The sequence below is a fragment of the Candoia aspera genome, chromosome 1, assembly GCF_035149785.1.
Source record: "Candoia aspera isolate rCanAsp1 chromosome 1, rCanAsp1.hap2, whole genome shotgun sequence".
Lineage (NCBI taxonomy): Eukaryota > Metazoa > Chordata > Lepidosauria > Squamata > Boidae > Candoia > Candoia aspera.
Genome location: NC_086153.1, coordinates 329,789,724 through 329,817,210, shown reverse-complemented (window position 1 = coordinate 329,817,210; position 27,487 = coordinate 329,789,724). Strand labels below are relative to the sequence as shown.

At 45.4% G+C, this 27,487-nt stretch overlaps 1 protein-coding gene across 1 annotated transcript; it reads right to left on the bottom strand.

Moving 5' to 3' along the window:
- Positions 1-1,523: 1,523 nt before the first annotated feature.
- Positions 1,524-22,779, bottom strand: SIN3B (SIN3 transcription regulator family member B). The gene is made up of 19 exons (XM_063290641.1): positions 22,690-22,779; positions 19,825-19,931; positions 19,485-19,638; positions 18,326-18,592; positions 17,578-17,721; positions 16,941-17,063; positions 15,965-16,054; positions 15,551-15,669; positions 13,931-14,138; positions 13,674-13,790; positions 10,705-10,943; positions 10,185-10,368; positions 9,355-10,102; positions 7,139-7,308; positions 5,610-5,783; positions 5,169-5,261; positions 4,774-4,868; positions 3,486-3,690; positions 1,524-3,391 (listed from the first exon to the last, which is right to left on the bottom strand). Exons 1-19 carry the CDS (start codon positions 22,771-22,773, stop codon positions 3,161-3,163), a joined length of 3,552 nt encoding a protein of 1,183 aa, XP_063146711.1. The 5' UTR covers positions 22,774-22,779; the 3' UTR covers positions 1,524-3,160.
- Positions 22,780-27,487: the final 4,708 nt, after the last annotated feature.

Sequence of the window (27,487 nt, the reverse complement as noted above, 5' to 3'; positions counted from 1 at the left end):
ATCAGACTCTCATTTAGAAACTGCACCATTTCACCTCTAAAAGAACCTTCTGTTATTTGATTTATACCCCCATCTTCTTGCTCTAGCAAGAGCTCAAAACAACTAATAAAAAAGTAAAAGCAAAAACAGAATGTAAAAAATTAAAAATACAGGTTAAAATTAACAGGGAAGTAAATGTTTCTAACAAAATCCTGATGAGAGAGAGAAATCAGCAGGTTTGTAAGCCCAGGAGAAACGGGGGTGGGGGGGAGCGGGCTAAGCACAACTCTCAAGAGAGTACATTCCATAGCTTGAGAGCACTGAAGAAAGCCCTCTCAAGGGACATTAGGTTGGTCTCTGAAAATGGGGCATCTTCAAAAGAGCCTCATCTGCAGATCCTTAAAACTAGATAGATTTGGAGCAGGAGAAACAGGCCTTTAAATAATCAGGTTAGGGCCTGTTTATTCCAAGCACTGAGAGCCAGGTTGGTCTAGTGGTTAAGGCAATGGACTAGAAACCGGGAGACGGGGAGTTCTAGTCCTGCCTTAGGCACGAAAGCCGGCTGGGTGACTTTGGGCCAGTCACTCTCTCTCAGCCCTAGGAAGAAGGCAATGGCAAACCTCTTCTGAAATCTTGCCAAGAAAACTGCAGGGACTAGTCCAGGCAGTTGCCAAGGATCGGACATGACTGAATGGCAAAAAAAAAAAAATATCCAAGTGCTAAACTTTATATTGTGCCTGACAAGCCACTGCCAACAAGTGCAGATCTTTTAGAGCTGGTCTCATATGATTTGCGTAGCTGTATCAGTTAGCGACCCAGCTGCCACATGTTGAACCACCTGCAATCTCCAGATACTTTCCAAGAGTAACTCTGCTCAGAACACATGGCCATAGTCAAAAAGGAGGTAACCAAGGCATGGATAATCAACCCCAATCTGATTAGTCCAGGAATGGAAATGGTTGGCACCCTAAGTGCAATTGTGCAAAGGCACATCTTGCCACTGCCAATTACCTGCAAATCTCATGAGAAGCAAGGATAGTGAAGTACTCCCAGACTGTAAACCTGATCTTTCAGGTAGAGAACAGTTCTGTCCAAAACAGGCTGAACCTCCCTTTTCCTGTCCCATTTCCCATCTACCAAGAGCGCGTCCACCTTGTCTGGATCGAAGTGCAGTTTCCTCTTCCTCACCTAGCCCATTGAAGCAATTCTGGATGTCAAAGAACTCCCCTGAATGTGCTTTTCTGCAGAGAGAGATTACACTTCTCTGGACATCAGGGTCCCTGATCCCAGAAATAAATACTGAAATGGATTCAAACTGGTGCTTGAGCACCACAACTCAAGTATCTCCTGGCCCAAGGAAGTAAGTGATCTCACTGAGACAGTCCCATCGAAGTCCCAGATTTGTGAGTCTCGTCACTTCATGAATAGCTGCCTCTCCCTGAATATCCAACAGGTTATATCCAAGCCACAAACACATACAGTACTTCCAGCTTTTCCTGTGCTTTGCCAACTATTGCACCTAGGAATCAAGAGACGAGGGGATCTTTGCATTTTAAAATTAATATTTTATTTTACTTGATGTGCAAATAAATATTTTTTTAAAAACTACATTTAAAGAATTGCAAAGCAAATACAAGCCAAAACCAATTTTTAAAAAAGCAAGAGATCCTTCAGAAAAACCGAAGAACGTTCTTGTCTTCTCTTCCGGCTATTGACAGGTCTCTGTTGGTTTCATGTAGCCCTTGCTAACACCACACTGAGCGATGAGAAGGATACAAAGGATAGAGTCTTGCTTTGTCCACTCAGGTTATAAATTAATTGATGTATAAAAGGATGTGTAAAGATGGCCTTGAAAAAAGTTTGAGGAAAAAGAGGGGAGGAAGGAGGGTGGCCTAGAAGGGGATAAAATTCTCAAACTTCATGATGCCCCCCAATCGAACACACATCAAGCCACAAGCTACCATTTAGTAATAGTTCCTTAACAGAATTTGGCACAGGCAGTCACCTCTCTGCTCAGGTACAGCAGACGAAGATACAACTGGAATCTGGGAGGAGAAGCTGCTGGAGGCAAAGGCGGTAGAGATGGGACTTCTGTATACTGCACAAGGCGAACTGCATCCCCGTTCCTCGGCAGCACCGGGAATAAGAGAAGGGGGGAGATACAACCGCCTATTTTGCAAGTAGAAGGAACCCCGAGATGCCAAGGCCTTTTTGGAAGCAGGGAGGGAGGGAGGCCCAAAGCTGCTGCTGCTGCTTCAGCACAAGAACCCAAAACCTACGCCAGGTCTTTCCCACTGAACGATCCAGCCCCTCTGGACACGCACCTCTTATCCAGAGGCGGGACCTGCAAATCTTGCTGCCCGAAGGGGCACACACACGAAGAATGAAGATGGCATTGTTAAGTGAACACACTAAAGCCTGTGTGGGAGGGAAGACACCTTGAATTTTACCCAGGCCAAATTTTGCACTTGATCAGAAAAGGTTTTAGAGATGGGTAGAGAGAGAATGCAAATCCAAACCTCTTCCTTCTTTGCAGGAAAAAAAATGGGCTGATGGTTCTTGAAGAAATCTTGAGTTCTCCCATTTTCAAAGGGACAAGAGCCCCAGTTGCCCACAGTGGAGCACCCACTTGGATAACTTCCCCAAGTAAGAACTGCCAACAGAAGGTGCCCAGGTATATTGGCAACTCAGACGTGCCACCCATAGAATTAGAATAAAGGGGGAAAATGAGAAAGTTGAGGTTTCCACACTTGACATTTTGTTTGCTGCTCAATGATACAAGTAAGTCATTGTTGTAGATCCTTGGAGACCCCATCCCCAATATGCAACACCTTTAGAACTTCTCAAAGAGCAGCGGCCTGTCTCTTCCAGCCCCCTGACCACCTCCCTCCTGCAGTTCAACCTTCCTCCTGGCCTGAGCTGAAAAGCCCCCGTTTAAATGGCAGCAACCCACGCTGCCTCCATTCTGTGGGGTCCATCCTCTCCCGCACAAGCACATCCATGCTGCAGGGGGTGGGGTGGGGTGGGGTGGGGAAGAACACTATCTTAGCCCCGAACAAGACCCCAAATGAAAAAAAGCTGGTTGGATAAATACCAGTGATACATATGTTGCCTTCCCAGAAGTCCATGAGGGCCACTGGAATTTGGGGTGGGGGGGTAGGTGGGGTGGACAGACTGGAAGTCAGGGCGAGGAGGGCTGGCGGCTGTACTGCACACGATAGCGGTTGACAGGCACCCCGTGTATACTGACAGTCTCACAAGTCGTCTTGCAGGGCACCAGGTCCTCATCCTCGTCACCCATCAGCCAGTCCTGGACCACCTCAGCTGCTTCTCGGTTGACGTGCCGTGCAAGCCAGCGCTGGTGCCACTCTTCAAAGCGCTGGTGATGCCGCAGCAAGACTCGGGGTGCCGCCTACAAGAGAGATGGGGAGAAGGATGGTGGGTTATCCGAGAGCTGAGTCTATCCAGCAGGCTGCTGCCCAAAGGGGTCATTCTAAAAGGTGCACCTGTTTGGCTCGAGACAGCGCTCCCCGGCGGTACATGTAATCCTCAGCGTTCATGATGAAGAGCATCTTGTGTGTGTTCAACTTGAACTTGCAGTCCACGTTGCAGGCACTCTCCACGCCTATCAGCTGCTTCCAGGAACTTTTCGCTTTGTCACGCATGGCCTGGATCTGCTGGCACTGCCATCGCCGGAACTTGTCAAGATTCCTGAAACGAGAAAAGAGGACACGCGTCAGCCTGGGTTACTTCGGGGAAGGGAGGCGGGGGGGGGGAAGAGTAGTGCCCAATCAGCCTTCCCTGAAGCTCTCTGAAGCAGGAGTACAGGGGGGATTCTGACCAGCTTCAGCCAAATGCAAGCAGTGCATTTAAGGAGTAAAGGAGAAAAACCTGTTACGGTCTGAAACCGCGTTCACCCAGACCCACCATTCTATTAATTTCCTCGGCTTTATGCAATGTTATGCGAAAGATCAGAAAAGATACCAAGGAAATTAAAGGCATGAGATTAGAAAAGGAAATACAGCTAAATAATTCACTATACCTCTTCATTCTTGACCCTACATCTTCTTGACCCTACATCTTTTCAGAATCCCATTCCCACTGAAGTCTATGTTTCTTTTGACATCCCCAACTCTCACTGCCCTATAACAAAGTGGGCAGACGCATGCCCTTATACACAGCTGTTCCTAATTCTTTCGACATACATTCACTCCTGCCATCGGAGTACAGATTACCCACTACAGAGAGAAAGTGTGTGAATTCTTTAGAGGTGTCTGTAATCCTGTAGTAGTGTGACATTCAATGTGATCATAGCTTCATCTGAGTTCTATTAATCAAACTTTCAAGCGGATTCGCTTTATAATACTTTCTCTAAACCAGTGTTTCTCAAACTTGGCAACTTTAAGATGTGTGGACTTCAACTCCCAGAATTCCCCACCCAGCCATGCTGGCTGGGGAATTCTGGGAGTTGAAGTCCACACATCTTAGAGTGGCCAAGTTTGAGAAACACTAATCTAAACCAACATGTGTTTCAACGTGTTTCACTTTATGACGTCACTTAGCGATAGAGTTGCCGGTCTCAACTGAGGTTGTTAAGTGAGGACTATCTGTGCCTTAAATTTCACTCATCCTAAGGTTTTGTAGCAATCATTCACTTAGGTACTTCTTTTCTCACTTACAGCATCTTTCGCTTCTTCATTCCACCAAGGATCCTTTTTCATATTCCTAATCAGCACATATAACTAATAGCAGAGATGACAGAGGATGAAAAGCAATGGGAAAACAGCAACTCACCTCTGCAGAAAAACCGGTTTTAAGAGGAAGCCTTCGTTCTGACTGCTCGGGGTCCCCTCCACTCCCACATACTGTTCCACATAATTAGTCAAATGCTGGAGGAGACAGATAAGAGAGTCAGTCACATTCTTCTCCAATACAGGAAGTCTGAAGCAAACACATCCCTTTCTGCACTCCTGGGAATGCTTTGCTCCAAGCATTCTCTAAGGCAGTGTTTCCCAACTTCGACCGCTTTAAGATGGGTGGACTTCAACTCCCAGAATTCCCCAGCCAACTTGGCTGGCTGGGGAATTCTGGGAGTTGAAGTCCACCCATCTTGAAGTTGCCAAGGTTGAGAAACACCGCTCTAAGGAACGTGAGGCCAAGTCCATCTTTGAGGTGAGATTGAGAATCACCTGGACTTCCATAGGGTCTTCAGTTTGAGTCTCTTCTGTGTCCAACAGTTCAATGGTCATGATCACTTGGTCCTTCCTTTGAAGGAACATTACCTGTGAAAAAGAGGCAGCCATTCACACATGCAGATCCAAGAGAAGCTGTTCTCCAGAATGCTGTTGGCATCCAGAGATACGAAGGATAGACGCCCCCAAAGTGCTAATTCCCATACAGGTTTCTAGTTATGTGGGATGATAGAATAAGTTATCTTCAAAAGTTCAGCAGGGGAGAAAAGGTACTGCCGGTGCTGGAACCAACCTTCCACAACTTGGTATCCTTCAGATGTCCTGGATTTCAGTTTTGATCATGCTAGTCCGCAACTGAAGTCCAAGATATCTGAATATCCTCAGCCGAAGAAAGGTAAGATGTGGAAGCTTGCTTGTTCTGGGAAGAGGGCTCTGTACCTTGAAGCAGTTCTCATCTGCCATACAACGTTCGGCCTTCCACTGGTAGCTGGTCTCCTTTGCAGCTCGCACACACTGTGAGGATAGGTTGCCCCCAGCTGCGCCATGCTTTCGCTCACTTAGATACAGCTCCACAACTTTCAGACAGACATCATCACTCACCAGGTGATGCAGCTGTTGCCCAGAACAAGCAGGAGGAGGAGAGAGAGAAACAGAGAATACCAACATTACATCTATCTATCTATCATCTATCTATCATCTATCATCTATCAATCATCTATCTATCATCTATCATCTATCTATCTATCTATCTATCTATCTATCTATCTATCTATCTATCTATCTATCACACAAAGGCAACAAAAAGTTCCAGCACCAACAACTTTATGCAGGACAGTCTAACCAGAGACACATTAACCCAACCTGCTGCTCGACTCAGTCCATCATAGAGGTAGTCCTCGAGTTATGACCATTAGTTCAATGACTGTTTGAAGTTATGACGGTGCCGAATGAGGAGACGTACTACCGGTTCTCGAAGTTCCGGCCATTACAGCACCCCCATGGTCATGTGAACAAAATTCAGCTGCTTGGCCACCAGCTTGCACTTACGACTGGCTGCAGTGTCCTGCAGTCACGTGATCACCATCTGCGACCTTCACTACCGGCTTCCCACAAGCAAAGTCAATGGGGAAGCTGGCAGCGAAGGTTGCAAGTCGCTTGGGTAACCACACCTTTCTTCTCCCCTTCGCTTGCTCACATGCACCCACCGGCACTGTCCTTCCCTGGCCCCCGTGCTCACACACACGCACACACCCGCCAACTCTCTCCTTCCCCAGCCTCCCTGCACTTGCACGCACACACACACACACCAGTTCCCTCTTTCTGTGGCCTTCCTGCACTTGCACACACCCGCACCTTCCTTCCCCAGCCTTTCTGAGCTTGCACCACTCAACCACACTGAGCACCCCATCCCCAACTCATGCACTGCCTGCACTAGGCTGCATTGGGCCTCCCCCACCTCCGTATGGCAACCCCACGCTCCTTACCTGGGACTCCCTCCACTTCCCACTTAACGACCTGCGGGTCTTTGGGTTCTGACGACAAATGGGACTGCCTGGATTGCCATTGCTAAGTGATGTGGTCATGTGACATAGCACTTTACGACTGCATTGCTTAGTAACAACAATCCTGGTCCCAAATTGCCGTAGTAACTCGAGGACTACCTGTAATGCCAAATGAAACAGCATTTCTGGATGGCCTCAACTGCACATGGCAACACAGAATATAAAAGCACTTCCAGTTTTTTCCTCATGGGTGAAGTTCTGGAATCCTATCTGGAAATCTTGAATTCCTCAGAACAGGCACAGCCTTATACACAACTAACAGAGAGCACCACAAACAAGGGGACTGCTTGGGATGTTATTTCTCCATAGGAGGCTCAGTAGGGGCCAAACTGTGACAGCCCCAAAGCAGGTTCCAAAGCAGTCTCCTATACAACTGCCCCACTCCCTGGACAAGGCTGCAGTTACCTGCCGGACAATGTTTTGTACAAGCTTGTCCATGGTAAAGCCGATATAGGCATGAATGGTAAACATCTCTCTCAAGGTGTCCTCATATTGGGTGGGGTCAATGTTGCCATCCAGCAAATTCCTCACCAAGTCCAGGAAGGCTGGGTAATATTCCTCCAGCTCCACTTCACCTGGGGGAGAACATGAATCAGACACCCCATGGAAAAAGACAACCGCTCAGGCATCTCTGACGGAAGCTGTGGGGTGCTCAGGTAGATGCCAAACCAGCTTCCATGCCTATCTGTGCACCAGAGACTTGAGTAACTTAATCCATATAAGAGGACACCAAATGTTTCAATGACAGCCTACCACAAGGATTTGATATGCCACATTCTATAAGTGAATGAACTATGGTCACCACAAAGGGGAATTGCTCAAAGGCTCATGGCAAGCTGCTCTCCTCCACTGGAAGACAACTTGATTAGAGAGCCATTACAACAAGGTAGTGGCCTCTACTGGCCAAAAGATGTACTGGAGGTGCGTTGAAGAATGGCATGGATACCTGGAGCAGGGATGGACATTCTGGTGCATTCCAGATATTCTGGAATACAACTACAATATCCTATAACAGTGCTGACATCCAACACATTGGAGGTCATCGGATTGCCTACCCCTGTGTCATGAGTAAGGATGGCGAGCAGGGGGCTCCCACCCAGACTGTCAAGCGCATGCGTAGCACTGAGGAACTGTTCAGCCATTCAAAGAGACACAGATCGGGACCGCCTTAACCTTTGGGGTTTATATGGCTGGGTTTTCCCACGCTTCCTCAGTTTGTTAGGATTCTTGTTAAGTACTACTAATAAATATTAGAGACCAAGTCCTCGTCTCAGTGTGTTTCCTGGTAATCAGGACACCCTGCTTTAGAAAAACAAACTCTTCCATTCCAACAATGTTGTAGTTTGTTAATGTTTTCCTCTGATTTCAAATAATAACACAGAAGCATTTTTCTCCAACAGGGGACTTCAAGGTCATAACATTTAAAAATATGTACAGGAAATATAAAACATAGTGAAACCCCAATTGAGATGAGAGGGGGTGTCAATTCTTTCCAAATGCCCATTAAATCACCAAGTACACAAATGACATAAATTTCTGCGAAGTTTATTTAAAATTCTTTAAAATCTTTTTTTAAGTGCCTCATCCAGACTACTTTGGATGCCACGGACATCCTAAGGGATGATGTCCAGATGGCAATTTTGCCCACTGCATCTGAAATCTGCTAAATAGAAATTTGCAAAATAAAAACTTCTCTACAATAAATACAATACAGAGAATCAATCCATCAACATTACTAAAGCAAAACCAGAAATAAGGTAATCGAACTCAGAGGCCAGGTGAAACAGGAAGCCTTGCAGGTAAAAACCATGCAAACTTTCAAGGAAAGGAGTGCCACGACTTAGCTTCTCTTCCTGAAAAGACTCCCTATCTTTTTATCTGACCCAGGCATGCAAAGAACTAAATTCCATTTAAAGTTTCTATTTCTACTTATTTCTTTATAAAATAAAACTTGTTTTATTAATTAATTATTATTTATAAATAAATAAAATTTACATTTCTACTTATTCCTTTATAAAACTTCCAAAAATCTGGAGTTTGGAATTAAGTTGCTGTGCATAAATTAGGGAAAGACGAGGGGAGAATAGTTGCTGCCTTTGGGCCTCAGAGATTTCAAATCTGGAAATGCCTGGAAAACCACCAAGGTAACTCAGATATGCCCTAATTGTAAGGCAGAAAAAAATATATGCAGTTCTACCCAAAGCAATTCACTAATTACACCAGGAAAATGGAGAGGAGGCTCTGAAGAAACAAGTTGCAGAAAGGCTAAAATTTCAGGGGAGCCTCTGCCCATCAGAGGGGATTAGTTTAGTCGGTTTTGCATGATTCTGTCTACGCAGCAAACAGGAGGAAGAATCCATGTAGGATGTGCTCCTCTGCTGATAAGGACAGTATCGTTTTCCCTACAAATGAAGGTTCTCAGATGCAATTTGCTTCCAGACAGTGTTCTGAGGAAGTTGCCAGCCTTACAACCCCTCAACCTTCTATTTCAAAACAACTGAGAACCTTAATACTGTCTAATTCACACATGCATCCTTTGGGAGTTTATGCAACCAATGTACACAGTTCTCCCCTCTTCCCTCCACCCAAACCATCTCAAGATGCTACCAAAGCCAACTCACTCGGTTGCTTCAGCCTCAGCTCCATGGCGGGGTCATTGGCCCGCTCCTTCCTGCCTTCGCACAAGAGCTTCTCTCTCTCTTTCTCTGTCCGATATTCCAGCAGCTGCTTCTGCGCCTGACGGTAAATCTTGAGGAGCCGTGAGCAAAGAGTCTGATGAAGGCGAAGGAAGAAGTACCAGTTGTTATTGGCAAAGAAAAGAGTATAAACGTTGTCCAGGGTGCGGTGGGACCGAGCGGAAGGCACGATGCTTTCCAGACTCCCTTTGTCCTTCGCAGGGCTGGCAGGAGGGGCGGGGGGGTTTCTTTTGCGCAGTTCATGGCCCTCCAGGGCAGATAGCTTTTCCTCCATAGGGCTTGCGGGTGGGCCAGGGGGGTTCCTCTTTCTCAGCTCATGGGCTTCCACCAGGGTTGATCCCTTATCCTCCACGGGGGTAGTCTGTGAGCCAGGCACGTGCCTTTTCCGCAGATCACGCGTCTCCACCGGGTGAGCCTTTGGGCTCCCCTTCTCCTCGCTCGGTAACTCTTCAGGAACTGGGTGCTCAGGCAGCTGGGAGAAAAACAGGTCAGGGATGAAGTGATGGACAATCTGCCGAATAGTAGCCTGGTCCTCCTTTTGGATAGTGGGCTGCCGTTTCACGTAGTAGCTGATTAAGGCAGCCGCATCATCCAGGATCTGTTTGTCTTCGTAGACGAAGATGAGATGTGGCTCGTTAGTGGCCCCCCTTCCCTCAGAGTGTTGCTCCTGGTGCTGGAAATACACACATGAGAGAGCGGTGAGGTGACCAGGGCTCCCTGTCTGTCCCATACCCAAGTGGAGCCCCAACGCTTACCTCATCATAGACACTCTCAATCTCATTCAGCAGGCTCTTGGAGCGCAATGCTTTCGTGTCGTTCTGCTTGAAATTGGCAGCCTGATGGTCAAGAGACTTCAGGTAGGCCTTCTCGTACTGCTCCCGCCAGATCTTGTTGAAGCCCTGCTGGGCCTCTCGCCACTCTTCTTCTTTGGCCTTCAGCCTGAAACGGAGGGGATACCACTGAACTTGGAAACCAAGCATAAATAAAAGGCTCCAAGGAAATGCCATTTCCAGGCCAAGCAATCAGAGAGGGACATTTTATTACATATAGGAAGTATAACACACACTGATATATTATGGCAAATATTCAGAATATAATCTTCATGGAGGGCAAAAGGATGTTCTTCCCAGGCTAGAACCTTTTAGATGTTTTGGAATCACAGCTCCCAAAATCCTCAGCCAGCCATGCCACAAAATATGCTGGTTGGGAATTCTGGGTGTTGCAGTCAGGCTAGGGGAAGATTGAATAGGTTTTATGGGACTGAGCAGCAGTCACCTCTTCAGGATAACAGGAAGGGCAGTGATAGGGTTCTTCTTGAGGCTCTCAATTATCTCAGGTGCTTTGTCACCATAGATGCGGTAGATGGCCCGGCGTTGGATCACTTCTGATGTGCCACCAAGGCAGTCATCCAACCGGAACTTCTCTTGGTCCTCCTGCGACATACGGGTCAGTTTTTTCTGTACACTTTCTAAGACACGGATGGTGGCCAAGTTGGTCTCTAAGACAACATCCAGCTGCAAAAAGTAAGCCATGAAACACTAAAGACGCAAGAACTACCAGGAGTGGTCTCCTCTATCATGAAGAATCTTTGCAGGAAACTAGACAATCCAGCCCACATACCACATGAGACAGTCACAGCAGACAATTAAGCTATTCACTCCCAAATCGCCAAACCAGCCCACCAGTTATTACTACAATTATTTATTAGATTTGTTATAGCTGCCCCATTCCAAAAGAGTTGTTGTACCACAATTTCTGGCAGTCCCAACCAAACATGGCCATGAACTGATATAGTTTAGCAACATCTGGGCACCCATGAGCTAGGTGTCCATGCTAAAATCTAATACATTGACACATAAACTTTTCTAGACTGCAATCTAGTTCATTCGATGCATGAAGCATCATCTTAAATTAATAACATATTTATCTATAACTCAGAGAGAAGAAGAAATTATAAACAGGAAGTCAGAGGGAAATGAAATCGAGAAAGGACCATTATTAACAATGGCTGTTATCAAAAAAAGGTGTTGGGCGATAATACGAGATTTTGTACTGATGAGCCCAATTAACACACATCGAATTATTTACAAAAAAACCCTTGTTCCTATTCAAGCTGTGGGTGACAGAACAAGATTTGTTAAGTTCCATTGTTCAAGTAGGTCCATGCCAAGGTCAGTGTATCAGAAGTTAAAACATTCCTAAAATGTGAATAGCATATTTCACAGTGGAAGATGAGCAGGTAATTCTCAACACTGCAGATTAAATGGAGGTTCTGTAATAGCATTGTCGGAATGGATCTGGGTCCAGAACTAGCATCTTGGACCACTGCAGAGCTTTGATCCCAGAGAATGGGTCTCTGTATCATGACTGCTCTTGCTAGTCAATAACTATTTTATTTGATATACTTGTAATCCAAGGTTTGTTATGCCTCAAATAGACTACAGATAATTAATGATGCAACTGGTTTTAGTTGGAAACTGTATATGATAAGTAGCTTCCTTTGGGGGGCAGTGCTGTGGTAGTATCCTCCTGAGTAACTAACTTTGTGGATGTATTCACTTTACTAAGTAGATACTATAATTTGAGAAATGCCCGGGACAAATCCTTTTGAGTCTTTGTGAAGTCTGCCTGATGATAGTACAATTTGAAGTGTACCCCAGGTGGGAACAAGGACCATGCAACTTTGTGTTATAGCCAGTCAGTTTACAGTACAAGATGATACTTATATATCCATTTTAGAGTTCCAAAAAGTAAATCTGTTGCATGGACTGATCAGGTCAACGTTGAAAATAAAGTTATTGAAGTCAAGTCCAAACAATCAAAAAATCATCAATGTATTTCTAATAGAAAAGAAATTTTAGAAACCAGAGCTGAGAAAATGTAGAACTACGTTAGACATGAAGAAGTTGGCATAAGCACAAAGTAACAGATTGATGGCTAACCATGCTTAGTAGTGCATAACCACAGAAAATATTCTTAATGGCTTTTAATCAATCTTTGTATGGGATTTGGGTGTAAAGGATCGCAGTAATCATGATAGTGTTTTGTGAGGGATGGCCAAAGGACCATAGTTTCCATGTGACATCAATAGTATCTTACATATACATCATCATCTTCCAATGTGACTATCTTACCACTTGTCAGAATTCCTCTATAAAGAAGAATAATTATGCAAAAAAATGGGGAGGCGTGAATATGACATCAGAAATAACACTAGGAAAAATTAATGAAGTTTTAACTTTCCAAAACACTGTGTCACTTAACTGAAGACTGGAACAAAGGAACTATAACTACAGACTCCTGCACAAAGTAGGCGAGGTCTGTTGCCTGAACGAGGACAAAAGCTTTTTATTACACTATTGTGTTAATCAACTCACTGATGCAATGTGTCCCAACTCACTCTGAAAACTGTTCTGGGAAATGCCACTGTTTCATGCAGTGAAGTAGGACACCGCAACCCTATAAACTCTCAAACACAGCTACCTCCCACAGAGCGTGCTCAGGAAAACCCAGAAGAGGACGTTTACCAAACACGTCTCCTCTGGCTCAGAAAAGAGCTGCCCAAAGATGCAAGACCTCCATTAATCAGTCTTCCATCCATTCCTAACTTTCAGACAAAAAAAAAAATAGCACAATTCACATATCATACTAAATCAAAACGTGTTTTGTCTTGAATGAGCATGAAGTGTGAACCCGGCCATTGTGGATTTTAAATTCTGGTTTATGACTTGCTGCAAAGAGTGAGCCTACCCGACTATTCCACAAACTACCATTAATAGAACTATGGCTTAGTATGAACCCAGCCAGCAGCAGCTCCCACTGGCAGCAGCATGCCAAAATCCCAGGCAGAGAGGCCTTTTCTTTTTCTACCTGTAGACACTGGTGATCAGACATGGGACTTCCTGAGGGATCAGACATGGGACCTCTTGAGGGATCGGACATGGGACTTCCTGAGGGATTGGACATGGGACCTCTTGAGGGATCGGACATGGGACTTCCTGAGGGATCAGACATGGGACCTCTTGAGGGATCGGACATGGGACTTCCTGAGGGATCAGACATGGGACTTCCTGAGGGATCGGACATGGGACTTCCTGAGGGATCGGACATGGGACTTCCTGAGGGATCGGACATGGGACTTCCTGAGGGATCAGACATGGGACTTCTTGAGGGGAAACCCGGTGTTCAGTTGCTGACTGAAAGGACACACTTGAGTTAACAATTGTCATGTGAAGGAGACGTACCTCGAAGCGCTCATCTTCACACCGATGTAGCTGCTCCTCGTAGGGAGTTTTCTTTGAGCTGACAAAGGTTGAGTCTTCAGACCAGGACGGAAAGGAGACCCAGGTGTCATTTAGCACCTGCAGAATTTAAAACACACACTAAACCAGCAGGATCTTCTGAGTGTCTTCCTACAGGGCCGTATTCTCCAGCGCTGGATGAGCCCCCCTTGCCTTCTACTCACCTCTCCTCTCTACAAGGGACTGCAAGCACCACCTACCTCCTTGCAAACAGCTGTCCTGCCGCTGCACTTGGGCTGCTGGTAAGTCTTGGGGAGGGCTCTGTAGCTGGAGCCGATGCGCTTGCAGGAAGCGTAGTCAATTTCCCGGCACATCCCATCCCCAGAGCGGTCGCTCATTGGGGAGGCAAAAGAGAGCTCCTTCACGCCCAGGAATGACTTGAACTGAGCAAAGAGTTCAGGGAATTTCCTTCAAACAAACAAACAAACATACACGCAAACATATACTAGAAACTGACAGGTACAGAGGTAAAAGAGCCCCTTTGAGGAAAAGCACACTGAGAAGTAGCAGTCTGCCTTTCAGCACTAATCACCACTAGAAGAAGATAAAGAGCAGATGCCATTTCTCTAGGGCAGTGTTTCTCATGGCTGGCTGGGGAATTCTGGGAGTTGAAGTCCACACATCTGAAAGTTGCTGAGGTTGAGAAACGCTGCTCTAGGGCAAGGGCAGACAACCATCTGCCTCCAGGAGCTACATTTACTACTACTACTACTATTACATCACCATCGTCATCATCATCATCATCATCATCAATTTTTCCTTGAATGCTTCAAGGACTGTAATATCACTGGAGGGGGCAAAGGGGCAAGGCTGAAATGTTTCTCTCCATAATGATTTTATCTCTTCCTTAAAATGTAAAAAAAAAATGCCACTGAAAACATGTGACAGGTTGTCAAATTGCAGCTGTGCAATCTTGGGGTTTTCCAGGGGTAATGGAAAAACAGAGTTGAGGGATGTTACGGTCTTAGACTGACCATGCCTTCCGGAACAGTTGAAATAACAGAAACTTGCAGCCGTGATATATTTCATGTGACCATTTTCCACAACTGTGGCACTGTGCCTAGGTTGTCTGAGTAGCCTGTGCTTTGGCTGCAAAATCTGTAGAACGATTGCATTCTTAAAGGGACTTAACAATTGTAATTATACAGCTGACGTTGGCACAATATACTGCTTTATTATTTTAAAAACCATGGGATCCACTGACCCCCATAACTATTTATTTCAATGACTTCATTGCAACTATTCTCAGTGTGAGAATATCATCCCATGCATATTTTTAATTTGATCAAAACACTCCACGCCTTCAAAAAAAGATAATTTGTGAGACTAGAGTCTCAACAACCTAAAGGAGCTCTGGGCCTAAAGTTCAAAACTTAACATACAGGTACTCCTCGGCTTACGACCACAATTGGGACCGGAATTTCCATCGTAAATCATTATGGTCTTAAGTCGAGTCACCACGTGACTAGACCCATTTTTGCGACAGTCATTAAGCAAATCACAGGTCGTTAAGTGAATCACAGCAGCCATTAAGCAAATCCAGCTTCCCCAATGGGCACTTTTTTGCTGAAAAATCGCAAAAAAGCCGCAAAATACGATCAGGTGACGTGGGACGCTGCAACTGGTTGTAAATGTGAGCCAGACACCAAGGGCCTGAAATGTGATCATGTGGCTGCGGGAGGGTGTGCGACATTTTGCAACACTTGGAAGTGCTTTACAGGCCTTAAAGGACCCATTCGAAGGCCGTCGTAACTTTGGACTGTCATTAAATGAACGGTCGTACCTATATTCATTTCAGGCCAAAACAAACACTCTCTTACCCCAAAAAGGGTGTGATCAGCTGGAGCAGCTCAGAGCCAGAGACCAGTTCTTGGTTGAAGAGAGCAATGCAGCGGAGGAAGTTCTCATAGACTTCCTGGCTCTTGAGGACTCGACGTACCTACCAAAACATCCAGAGAGGAAAGTGGCACCTCCAGTGTGCCAGGTGCCAACAGACGCCTGACCCACTGAAACACCTCGAGTCCTTGCAGGAGCTGAGCTGCCTAACTCAGCCAGGCCATCGTTTGGCAGCGCAGCCTGAGAAACTGCTTTAACCAAAGTCAGTGCAGTTTGCTTATGAGCTCTGGGGCCTTTCCCATCACCAGCAACCCGGGGTTCTTTTGCCTGCCCAGGGTAAGTCCTTGTTACGAGCCACAGCTCTGCTTCCACTGGTGCCTCCATGCCAGACAACAGACCTTGTCAAAGAACGAAAACTCCTGCAGAGTGCCGTATTTGCCCACTGTTGCAACGGAGAGATCCTTGGTCCCACGCAGTTTCATCTTTTTCTGTTGGGAGCATTTTATATAGACTTAGAAGCAGATCTTAACTCTTTGACTTTTCATGACGTTAAGATCCCAAACAAAATAATCAGTAGCCTACATTAACATTTGCATGCCCTAAAAAACAAAACGGTAAAACTGTCCTTCACGGGCCGCTGCTATTCCTCCCAGTGACCCCTGTGTAAAAATAGTACTGGTAAAAATGGATTTAGATCAATATTTCTCAACCTCTGCAACTTTAACATATGTGGACTTCCAACTCCCAGAATTCCCTACCCAGCATGCTGGGAGTTGAAGTCTGTGCATCTTAAGGTTGCTGAGGTCAAGAAACATGGATTTAGACACATGTTTTCCAGTTCGTAATTGCCTTTCCTACTATAAGATTATTTTTCTGTTAATCTCAGAAATGTAGCTGAAAAGTACATTTTATCAAATGATATAGAACCTACTGTCTGTAATAAAAGGTATTATAACTGTGATAGTACTGTTTATGATGCAACAGGGTTTCTCCATAAACAGTACTATCACAGTGATAATATCCTACAATAAGTATAATGTAGGACAGATTTATTGGGGTGAAAGATTTGGGGGACTAGAGGCTTCCTCCTCCTCCTATTTCAAACCACTTCCTGTCACAAAACCTTCTGCGACAAAAAAACCTGCCCATCTTTAAACAGTGTTCCAGCTGGATGATTTTAGCCTAAGAGGCCAGCACAGCTGAATCTGTGGAATGTGTCATGAGTTCAGCCATTTTTTTATGCAAATACCTCCCCTTCTTCTCAAGGGCAGGACCAGTCAGCCAAACTGTTTACAGCTAGATTGGCCACCTAAACCACAGAGCCCTCAGAATCACTCTCGCCCTTTCCCCTAGCTCTGCCTTCAGTTCAGATACCTTGGCCGGGCTGGGCCCAGGACGGAGCAACAGGGACCTGGACCGTTTCTTACTGTTTTCTAGATGTTTCTCGTGCTCCATTTTGGGGATACTGCTGGCATCACACGGCCCATTCCCTGTGAACTAAAACCAAAAGAGGAGGATGTTGGTTACTGGTCTTTGGTTATCGCTTGGCTTGTATTGTTTTTAAAGTCTGTTAGCTGCCCAGAGTTATGTTTGCCAGATGGGAAGCTGTATAAATCAATACAGTAAATAATAATACATAAATAGGCAGAGAGGAAGATGGTTCCCTCTAGCAAGCTGTTGGAGGACATCTCAAGCCAGAATTGGGGACAGGGCTGCCATGAATTGCTCGCCACCACTCAGGGAAGGGACTGCTCTTTTTCTTGGAATAGCTGCCAAACCAAAGGCATTTTCTCTGTGGGGCAGCTGGTGGCCATCTGAGTCACCCAGGGGTTTGAGGCTGCACCCCTCTGCTATCCAGATGAATGCTGTCCCCCAGCCAGTACAGGAAACAAGCCAGACTTTTCTTCCCAACCAAGAAAGCTGCTCTTCTTTACACCCCTCCCACTTAGCCTCCACATTTGGTAACCAGCCTCCTCAAAATGGCCACACAGGAGCTATAGCAAAGACATACCAAAGACCTCTTTGCCTCGGGAAGGAACTGTCCAAACTCGGATAGAAGATCTTCCTGGCCCCTGAAAAGATTTGCCACTTCAGTGAAGACCTCCTCTTCCGACATGCCTCGAAAGGGGCGGCCTTTTGTGCTTAGCTGCTCCTTCTGCAAGTTAAGAAAACGTTTTTATTTATTAGATTTATATACCACTTTTATTTTGTGTCTCAAAGCAGCACACACAATACTCCTCCTATTTCCCCCCAACAACGATCCTGTGAGGTAGGTTGGCCTGTGAGAGAGAATGACTGGCTTAAGGTCACCCAGAAGCTTTCATGCCTTAGGGAGGACTAGAACTCACCATCTCCTAGTTTTTCCCCAGCACATTAACTACTATATCAAACTGTCTCTCTGTCATGAGAGTTATGCTGCTTGGGCCCATTTGCAGCAAAACCAGCATCAATCTAGGGTAGCATCTCTTGTCTGGGCTTACCCAACCCACTCAGTCCTAATCCCAGGTTAACAAAACATAGTTCCTGTGTTCCCATTATGTGTGCCCAGTATAACAGTTTCTACAATATGCTTAGGACAATGGCTAGGTTCCCACCAAAGTACTCTACCCCATTTTTCTCTGGTCTAGTGTGCAATAAGAACCCAGCTTGTATGTTTGAGAATAGAGAAACTGGGGGAAGACTGCATCTGTGCATACACAGACTCCGCCCACTATCCACTACTGCTTCCTGGACAAGCAGGGCACCCATTCCTCCTTTACCTGATATGTGTGAAGGATCTCCAAGAAGGAGCGATAGATTTCAGGGTGATCAAGGAATCGGGTCTTGATTTTATTCACATAACTTATGGCATTGTTGAACTCCACAGAATCTGATTCCAGGGGCATCTGAACCTTATCATCCTTGCAGGGCTGTTGCTGCTGGCGGAAATCCTCTGGACAGTCGCCATGGTTGTGGGCATTCTCCTGACAGTAATGCAGCATTAGACTGCTGCCAGAAAGAGGATTCTGAACTGACTCCAGGGATATCTGGGGAAATGCAAGTCACTGTGTGAGGAATTAATTAAATCAGAATCAATTCTAGGAGTCATTCCCTTGGTAAATGTAGACACAAGGCCTACAAGTATGCCTGTCCCTCAACACACAGACAAAATGTTGTTTTGTCAGCATCCAACTCATAATAGGAGTTGGATCCAACCCCATAACAGGTCGTTGGTATGTACCAAGTGCTTGAATTGCTGGGATTCACTAAGCAAGAAACCTTCTTTTCAGCAATAATTTTGGACTTCAGTGACCATGGCAACTTTGGATGATGGAAGATGAAATCCTAGGAAGGTCACCAGGTTGGCCACAATTAATTTGGTATTAGGGTGAGTAATTGTGTTATTTTTAGAGCTTTCCAGCAACTCAAGAAGAGAAAGGTTATCTCTGGCCCACCTCCCAAGTTCCCTTTAAATAGAAACTCTCCCAACCTGGGCGTGCAAAACAGATGCTCTGCCCATTCCAGTACCTATAGACCCACTCTGGATGGCAATACATGACTGATCCTTTAGCATGGTGCCACCAATACTGTCCTCACCGCCCAAAAGAAAGAGCAACTATCATACTTGGACCACCAATGCCTGCTCTTCCTATTGGCTCTCTCATGCTACTTCTCAGGAGAGCTGGACTGCTGGTGTGCTCCCCTACAAAGACTCCTGGACCTAAGCAATGGAGTAGCTCTGCTGGGAAGAGGAGAGACTTCATTCCGTGGGTGCTCTTGTGGTCCCAGGGAAAGGCTGAATCAAAGTAGCAGGGCCACAGGGGTCCAAGGAACAAAAACAATACTGTGAGAGCTAAGCAAGAGAGGATCCAGCTGCCTTAGAATGCCAGCTGCTGATACCAGGAAGGGATAATTAAAACAAAATAAAGCCCTTCATACCTGGCCAGCGAGAGGTGACTGAACATTCAGCTTCCCATTCTTTGGAATCTCTATGCGGTATCCCAAGGGCAAGAATGCGTTGAAGCCAATGATGAGGTCAGGGTGTTCATGGAACAGCTGAGAAACACGTCTGATGACTCCTGGAGTGTCAATGCTGGACCCAAGACAAGACATTAAGAACAAGTAGGTGCTTAAATCAAGCAAAGGAGAATGGATGTAGGAGAGATGGTTTGCTCCCTCTCTTTCCTGAAATCTCCCCAAGGCTTAGTTAGGGTTCCGTGCTTAGTCAAATCAATCAAAGGAGGGAAGCAGGGGATGGATTCTCCTTGGTTCACGTTACCTCTGGCTTTTAAACTCTTTCATGATTTCCAAGAAACCATTATATGTGGCAGGGTCACTACCAAAACGGATCTTCACTTGATCCAGGTAAGAGAGGGCATCTTCTACCTGCAGGAAATCACAAGAGATATTGAAAGATACCCAACAAGGGAAAAAAAGTAATTAAGAGGGGGTAATTTTTCTTTCCAGACTGGTCCTAAACCAGGCTGAGGGGTGTGCAGAAGTCAAAATGATGCCACCAATTTTCAGGCCCTAGACACATCCAAAACTCAGAGCCTGAAAAATCTCCATTTTGCATTCCTGAAAGGATCCAGATTTTCCTTGCCAGTCCTAAAGGACAGAGGGATTATATTTAGCTACTGACAGGGTATGCTGGAAAAAACACTGCTTGATTTTCTTTTCACAGCAATTTTTTTGTAGCACCGGACTCTGTGGATGAGAGACCACATCATGAACAATTCTTCCTTTACTCAACAAAGTGGGCGTGGGTCACCAAATGCACTGCCACATGGAATTGGCTTGTCTTATGGGCCCTGCCAAAAGATTATTCTCCCTGGTTATCAATCAATACATATAGTTCCAACTATTCTTATGTCTCAAGATGGCCTGCTGCTCTGCCTGTGTCCCCAACCACTGTCTGTCAGCCCTACAGTACTTAGACTGTACCTATTTTCACAAATGAAAACTGAGGACTCCAGCACAGAAAAGATGCACCAGGTTCTCTTTTTCAGGAAAGCCAGCTAATAAGGAATATCTATTATCACAAAGAGAGCCAACTCTGCCGCCAAATACTTTTGTTTTATAAGAGACAGGAGACTAGTGGAAGCCAATTTATAAATGTACAGGTGCCCATGTACATAGTCTAAAGTCACACCCAGAGAAGATGGGCCCACCACAAATATCTTGAACTCAAAACTGGCTCAAAGAGGACTCTTGGGAATGCAGACATACAATTTGGTGCTCTCCAGATGCATGAGATACTATCCCAATCCCTTGACACTCACTATTGCTGATTCTTTTCACAGCAATTGTTCAGTACCTCCAGTGTACATTAAGGAAGGTACTCACCAGTTTACATTTTCAAACAGTACCTGCGAAGTATCTGAAAGGCAGATTCCACAATCACTGCGGTACAACATTTTGCTATTGTGGCCAGGGACAGGCGGAGTACGTCAAATATTATGTCTTACCTTGCCCCTTTTATGATGTAATTATGAGAAAAATATTGTACTAGATTATTGATAATTGCACAGGCCCTGAAGTGGAATATATACTTTTTTCCCTTACTGGAAGTATTCCATTATGTTAACTTTCAAATGGATGTATTTATTCTGCTGCCTTTTACAATTAAAAAAGAAATACATATCTATTCAACCTTCTAGACTTCTGGCTAGATTGTAATTTTAAGGTAGACTTGCACTGTCTTTAATTATATTAGTGTTGTAACTTTAGACAGATACCAATGATTGAAACAATTGTGTTTACATTTAATCAAGTAGGGTATTTTTGCTGTATGAATTATGCTTTATGAATTATGCCTGTGTCATAACCTATGGTTACAACAATAAGCAAATTTAAATGTAGCTGGCAGCAGTTGAAGTCTCAGACATCTGAACAGCACCAAGCTGTCTAGCACTGCTATGGAGATGGGAGGGGAATCTCACCCATTTTTCCCCAACAGAATTGTGAAGAAGCGAATTGTTTTAAAAGATAACAAATGCCAGAAGTGTCTTCTCACAAATAATGTAAGCTGATGTGGTTCTATCTGCATGGTGTGAAAAAAGGGAAGGGGGTGAAGAGCTTGTCTCTTGTACCCCCATTCCATGACACACCAAGATACAGCATCAACGTCAACAGAATTGATGGGGCAAGCTAAGTATTGGAAAGGAGAATGGATGCACAGCAATTCACCACATCTCACAAATCAGTCTGGGTTTAGGTAGCAAAAAAAGGGAGGGCAGAATACAACATTCAGCCTTGCTACTCCCAAAATTTGAACTATTTTAGATGGTAACTTCATTTACCACAAAGCACTGGAGCAAAATGTTAAAATGGCCATTGCCATTCTACCTTTGTCTCTCTTTTTTTGGTGCCATATATCCAGAATGAGATTGTAATAATAAACTATACTTCTTAGGAATTAATCTGCATCTGCACATGAGATTTACTGCACAAGGGATGTTTTGAAGTAACCCAGATTATTTGACAATTTCCAGTCTATTTTTTGCTCCTGCAGCTCCAATTTTGCAATCTGCATTTTTATATGAGCACTCAGTTGCAGTTCTGACGCTTTATTTATTGTTTGGTTTGGATTCTGTGCAAAATCAGCTTTTTCACCACGGAGCCTCCAGTATGGGTTTACAGTGACAAATAACACATTGTTCACATCAGCACAAAACAAAACCCCAACCCCGTTCAAACTATGGTAGCCCATTGCCCCTTCCAATACAGTCGTCTATTAAAAATGAAATAAAAACCATCAAAACACGTGGCACTTAGCCATTTTAAATTAAAGGTGCCAGCCCACTCTTTTTTAAACTTTTTTTTTTTACTTGACAGCTCACAAAGTAAGGATAATACTCCTTAAAAGAAAGAAAAAGGAAGGAGATGGAAGGAAGCAGCGGGGTTTCAATGCATCTTGCCTTTAACATTGACAATGCAAAAAGAAGTGGGGTCGAGGCTGGCGAGACAGAAGGTCCTCTATCTTTATGCAACGGGGCTCAAGGTTTGCAAGCAGCCCATCCCACCAGCACCGGGAAAAGAGCAGAGGGAAGGGAACCCCAAGATCTGGGCAGGTGAGGCTGAGATTAAAGGTCAATCCATGGGGAGGCGCCCCCTTTCTCTCCCCCGCCCCCTCCGGACTTACGTGGACTGGAAGCTTTTCGGGAGCGGGCGCCGCCACCGCGCCTCCTCCTCCTCCTCCTCCGGTCCCCCCCGTCCTGCCCCCCATCTTAGCCCCGCTGCTGCTCCCCCGGCCGCCTCCTCCCCCCGCCGCCATGTTGGGGCTCCCGCGGCGGCGGCGCCAGCGGCGACGGCGGCGACTCCTCCGCCCCCTCCCGTCAGCCGCAGCGGCGCGCCCGAAGCAGCCTGCGCCTTGCGTCAGTGCGCACGTCCCCCAGACTCTAGGAGGAAGCGCCCGGAACCTTCGGGACGCGGATCAAGGAGGCGGCCGGAAAGGAAAGGGAAACACCTCAACGGAAAGAGGGGTCGAGAATAAGAGGAAGACCATAGAGAATGGAGAGAGATGGGTGGCTTAAGAAGAAGTGCTGGTAGTTTGCTATAAGCTCTAATGGTTCATAGTCCTTATTTTGAAGAAAGGTATTTTTGGGGGGAGGAGGAGGAGGAGGAGGAGGAGGAGGAGGAGGGGGGAAATAATGTCGGAAACTGCGAATTACCTATCGATTGTGACCATTGACTGTTACTGGCTTTTCTCAAGCGACCAACATATTTTATCACACCATAGACCTTAAATGAGTCGCCAAAGCAAGAATATCACAGCCAACAACCAGGCAAAGATAGCGTGATATGCAGAGAACTGGATCCTGGGAAACGTAGTGCAGAGAAGGAGAAAGGGAAAACTGGAAAGAGTTAAGATTAAGAAAGAGAAGTGGAAGAAGGGCTATAGTGACACACCCAGAGGAGCGGGGGAGTGGACCTCCTGGACCACGGATCTCAGTTGCTCGGTATATCAGCTGCATAAAGCTGGGACATAAGGCCCTCGGACTCAGCCTCAGTTCAGTGCGCAAAGAGTTAACATTGCAGAATTGGCATCAGTCGCCCTGGGTCATTTAAACTGCTATCCACCCATTCTGGAACCGCAGAAAATGGTCACTGCCTAAAATTGCCTGCCCCATTGCCGATCCCTATCCTGCCACAGGCACGATGCCATCCAATGGCGGTGCCGCTGTTGACTGTTTGCAAGGAAAACAAGGGAATGGTGGATTCCCCCAGCATGGTTTCCCTCTATTCTTGCTAGTCAAAACCATCTGGTGGGAACTAAGTGTGGGAGAGGCAAAGTGAGATTAGGGGGGAGGACGCAAGTTTACCGGTCCAAACTTGCTCCAGGCTTTGAATGACTGTTTTGCATGAGTGGATTGAAAGCAGCCAACGGTTGATAGGTGGGTGGGAGTGGTTCAAGGGAGGGTGTGGAGGTCACATGACTAAAAGCAGCTTTGCACCGCAAGCTCTGCCCCATGTGTAAGTGTATTGTGGCCTTGCACTTAATGTACAAAAGGGATGGCACTTGTTTTACCATGGCATGATGCTGCTTCTGTTATTTTGAGGAAAGTGCTGGATCCTGCCTCACCTCTGGGTTGAACTGTGTGGTCCAGTGAGTGAGAGCTATCCTTTGTACTATGCAGTCTCCTTGTGTCTCTGGGCCATTCAGTCACTACTTTACTCTCAGAACAGCTAGAGAGAAATTTAAGCAGCCTTAAATTTTCCCCACAGTGCAACCCTGTGAGGTAGGTTCAGCAGAAAGATTGTGACTGCTGAAAATCTCTTGACTAATTGATTATGTGCCATCAAGTTGTTTTCAGCTCCTAGTGACTGTCCTAACAACCAGGAAACACACTGAGACAATGAACTGGTCTCTAATATTTATTGCTAGTACTTAACAGGAATCCTAACAAACTGAAGAAGCGTGGGGAAAACCCAGCCATATAACCCCCAAGGGTTAAGGCGGTCCCGATCTGTGTCTCTGAATGGCTGAACAATTCATCAGTGCTACGCATGCGCTTGACAGTCTGGATGGGAGCCCCCTGCTCGCCATCCTTACTCATGACAGTGACCACATAGATTTTCACCATGACAATCTATCCCTAACCTGTGTTTAGATCCAGAGATTTTCCCAACATCACTTAGGGAGTTTCTATTGCTGAAAGCGGACTGTAATCTGGATCTACCAGGTGCTTGTCCAATACTGTAATCCTACACTGCACTAGAATTGTCCATGAGGAGGATATAAAATATGAGGAAAAAATTAATTTTCTCTCTCTCAAAGACCAAAGCTTGCTTGCTTGCTTGCTTGCTTTATTTATTTATTTATTTGTTTGTTTGTTTATTTTTCACATTTCTATTACTGCCCATCTCCCCCAAAAAGGGGGACTCTGGGCGGTTTACAATAAAATTCTCCTTAAATCGTTTATGACCCTTGTAAAGCTGTTTAATATTCATACGTGCATACACAGAAATACCACATAACATGTCCCATTTCTTAGGAAGCAAAATATATCAGCCATGGTAGAAATAGAAAATAACTAAGCTGCAGTCTTAAGATTTCCTTCTGATCTGGAGCTGTGGTGTGGACCTCTACAGGGGGACGAGTCTTCCTCCTAGAACATGCTCAAAGCTGTCTTCCTGGTGCTGCTTTCTAGGGCTGTGCAGTGGATTTGAAGGGCAGATCTAGTTGTGCATGTAGCACCTGGTGGGAACATCTGAAATACAGAATTGTGCAGAGGTCAAGGAAAAGATGCAGTTGCTTTAAGGTGTTCCTGACAGATGGTGCATATGAGCCTGTGCACACCGTTTAACACATTTTGGCCTTTGAATCTGGATTGCTATGCAGTCTTACTATTTTCCCATAATGATGAGTTGTTTTATACTTACTAGGGGTCTTTGGGGAATTTACAGCTTGCACATACTGTACTGCTAAATTGCACAGATACGTCTTGTGCGCCAATTGCATCCATTCTTGGACCGGGAGGCTTTGCTCATAGTCACTCCCGCCTTGATCACTTCCCAGTTGGACTGTTGCAATGTGTTGTATTTGGGGCTGCCCTCGAGGACTGCCTGGAAATTACAGCTGGTCCAGAATACAGCAGCTTGTGCGGTATTGGGCGCCTCTTGGTTCACCCATGCTACGCCATTGTTGCATGAGCTGCGCCAGCTTCCAGTTTCTTTCCGGGTGCAATTCAAGGTGCTGGTTATCACCTTTAAAGCCCTATATGGCAGAGGGCCAGGTTATCTGTGGGACTGCCTCTCCCTGAGGATATTGACCCATCCCACTATGTTGGATAGAGTGGGCACACTCCAGGTCCCTCCCCTCAAACTTTGCCATCTAGTGGGACCTAGGAAGTGAGCCTTTTCTGTAGCATCCCCTGCCCCCTTGAGATCCCGCAGGCCCACACCCTCTTAGCTTTCCAGAAAGCCATTAAGAGCTGGCTTTTCACCCAGGCACTGGGATAGCAAAGTTGGAACCTGGGGGACTGTATAGTTGGACAGATGTTGGTGATTGGGCACTGGCTTTTTCTTGTTTGTTTGTTGGATTGTTTTATTATTGTGTTTTTTATTATTGCTGTTAGCTACCCAGAGTTGTGTATCACAAGATGGGCAGCCTTATAAATCTTTTAAATAAGTAAATAAATACAATTTATTTCAAGTTGTTTTATCCCTGTGTTTGTGAGATGTTGCAGGGGACAGTTTGTGCTACTTAGCAAAGTGGGGAAACCCCAGCCACTGAGTTTTCTGCCAAGATTTTGAAACTAAGGATTTGTGAAATTGACTAAGATGAAACAGAAATTTACTAGAGATAAGGCAAAAATTCTGGAGAGCAGGGTGCCTCCCAGTTAACCTTAATGAATTAAAATTATTATTTTTATTAAACTTATGTCAAACATAGTGGGACGCGGTGGCGCTGCGGGTTAAACCGCTGAGCTGTCGATCGGAAGGTCGGCGGTTCGAAACCGCGCGGCGGGGTGAGCTCCCGTTGCTCGTCCCAGCTCCTGCTCACCTAGCAGTTCGAAAACATGCAAATGTGAGTAGATCAATAGGTACCGCTTCGGCGGGAAGGTAACGGCGTTCCGAGTCGTCATGCTGGCCACATGACCCGGAAGTGTCTATGACAACGCCGGCTCCAAGGCTTAGAAACGGAGATGAGCACCGCCCCCTAGAGTCGGATTCGACTGGACTTTACGTCAAGGGAAACCTTTACCTTTTTATGTCAAACATAAGAAAAAAAGGAAGCACTAAACTAGCACAGCAGCTGGTGTCTAAAACTGGTGCTGTTGTGAACGACAAAAAAAAATCACCCACTTCCTACTTTGTCTGTTACAAAGTGAGTGTCATGAGCTCCCATGCTATATTATTATACACAGACATTGTGTTTTGGAAAACTACTGGTACCTTGATGCCTCATAGAAGCTCCCATGTGTATTGTGCCTTGGAAAAGTTAGAAGAAAAGAAAAGAAAATACAAAAGGGGCTTATGCCTGAATGGATTTCCTATCTCACAACAATGCATTCTCTCTTTTATAAGTTTGTGTACAGTCTAGTTTAGTCAGCAGCATACTCATATATGTGTATGTGAGAATTATGAAGCTGAATTCAGTAAATATACAAGTGATTTCAATGCTGATCCTGAAGGCAACCAAGTTTGGGAATGCTGGCTGGGAATTCTGCGAGTTGAAATCCACACATCCTAAAGTTGCTGGGATAGAAAAACACTGTATTAGATGGTTGTGGTTGTGTTCCAAGAGCAGAAATAGGATCTGCTTTACATTTATGCATTCATATCCATTTTTAAAGAATAAGCATATTATTAAAGCATAAATTCTTTAGGGGTTGTGAGTTGTAGGATGTAGCTTTGTAATATGGTATGCAGTCTAGAAGAGATATCTGTAGATTGTCCAGCATCATCCCACACAGCATCTCCCACCTCCACCCAAG

What these genes read in the sequence shown, in the direction of transcription:
- SIN3B (XM_063290641.1), bottom strand. Translation starts at nt 22,773, where the DNA reads ATGGGGGGCAGGACGGGGGGGACCGGAGGAGGAGGAGGAGGAGGCGCG. An exon ending in CTGGGCCCAGCCCGGCCAAG is followed by an intron (nt 16,055 to 16,940) that starts GTATCTGAACTG and finishes TGCTCCCAACAG; the next exon opens with AAAAAGATGAAACTGCGTGG. An exon ending in GTGAAGATGAGCGCTTCGAG is followed by an intron (nt 10,944 to 13,673) that starts GTACGTCTCCTT and finishes TACTTTTTGCAG; the next exon opens with CTGGATGTTGTCTTAGAGAC.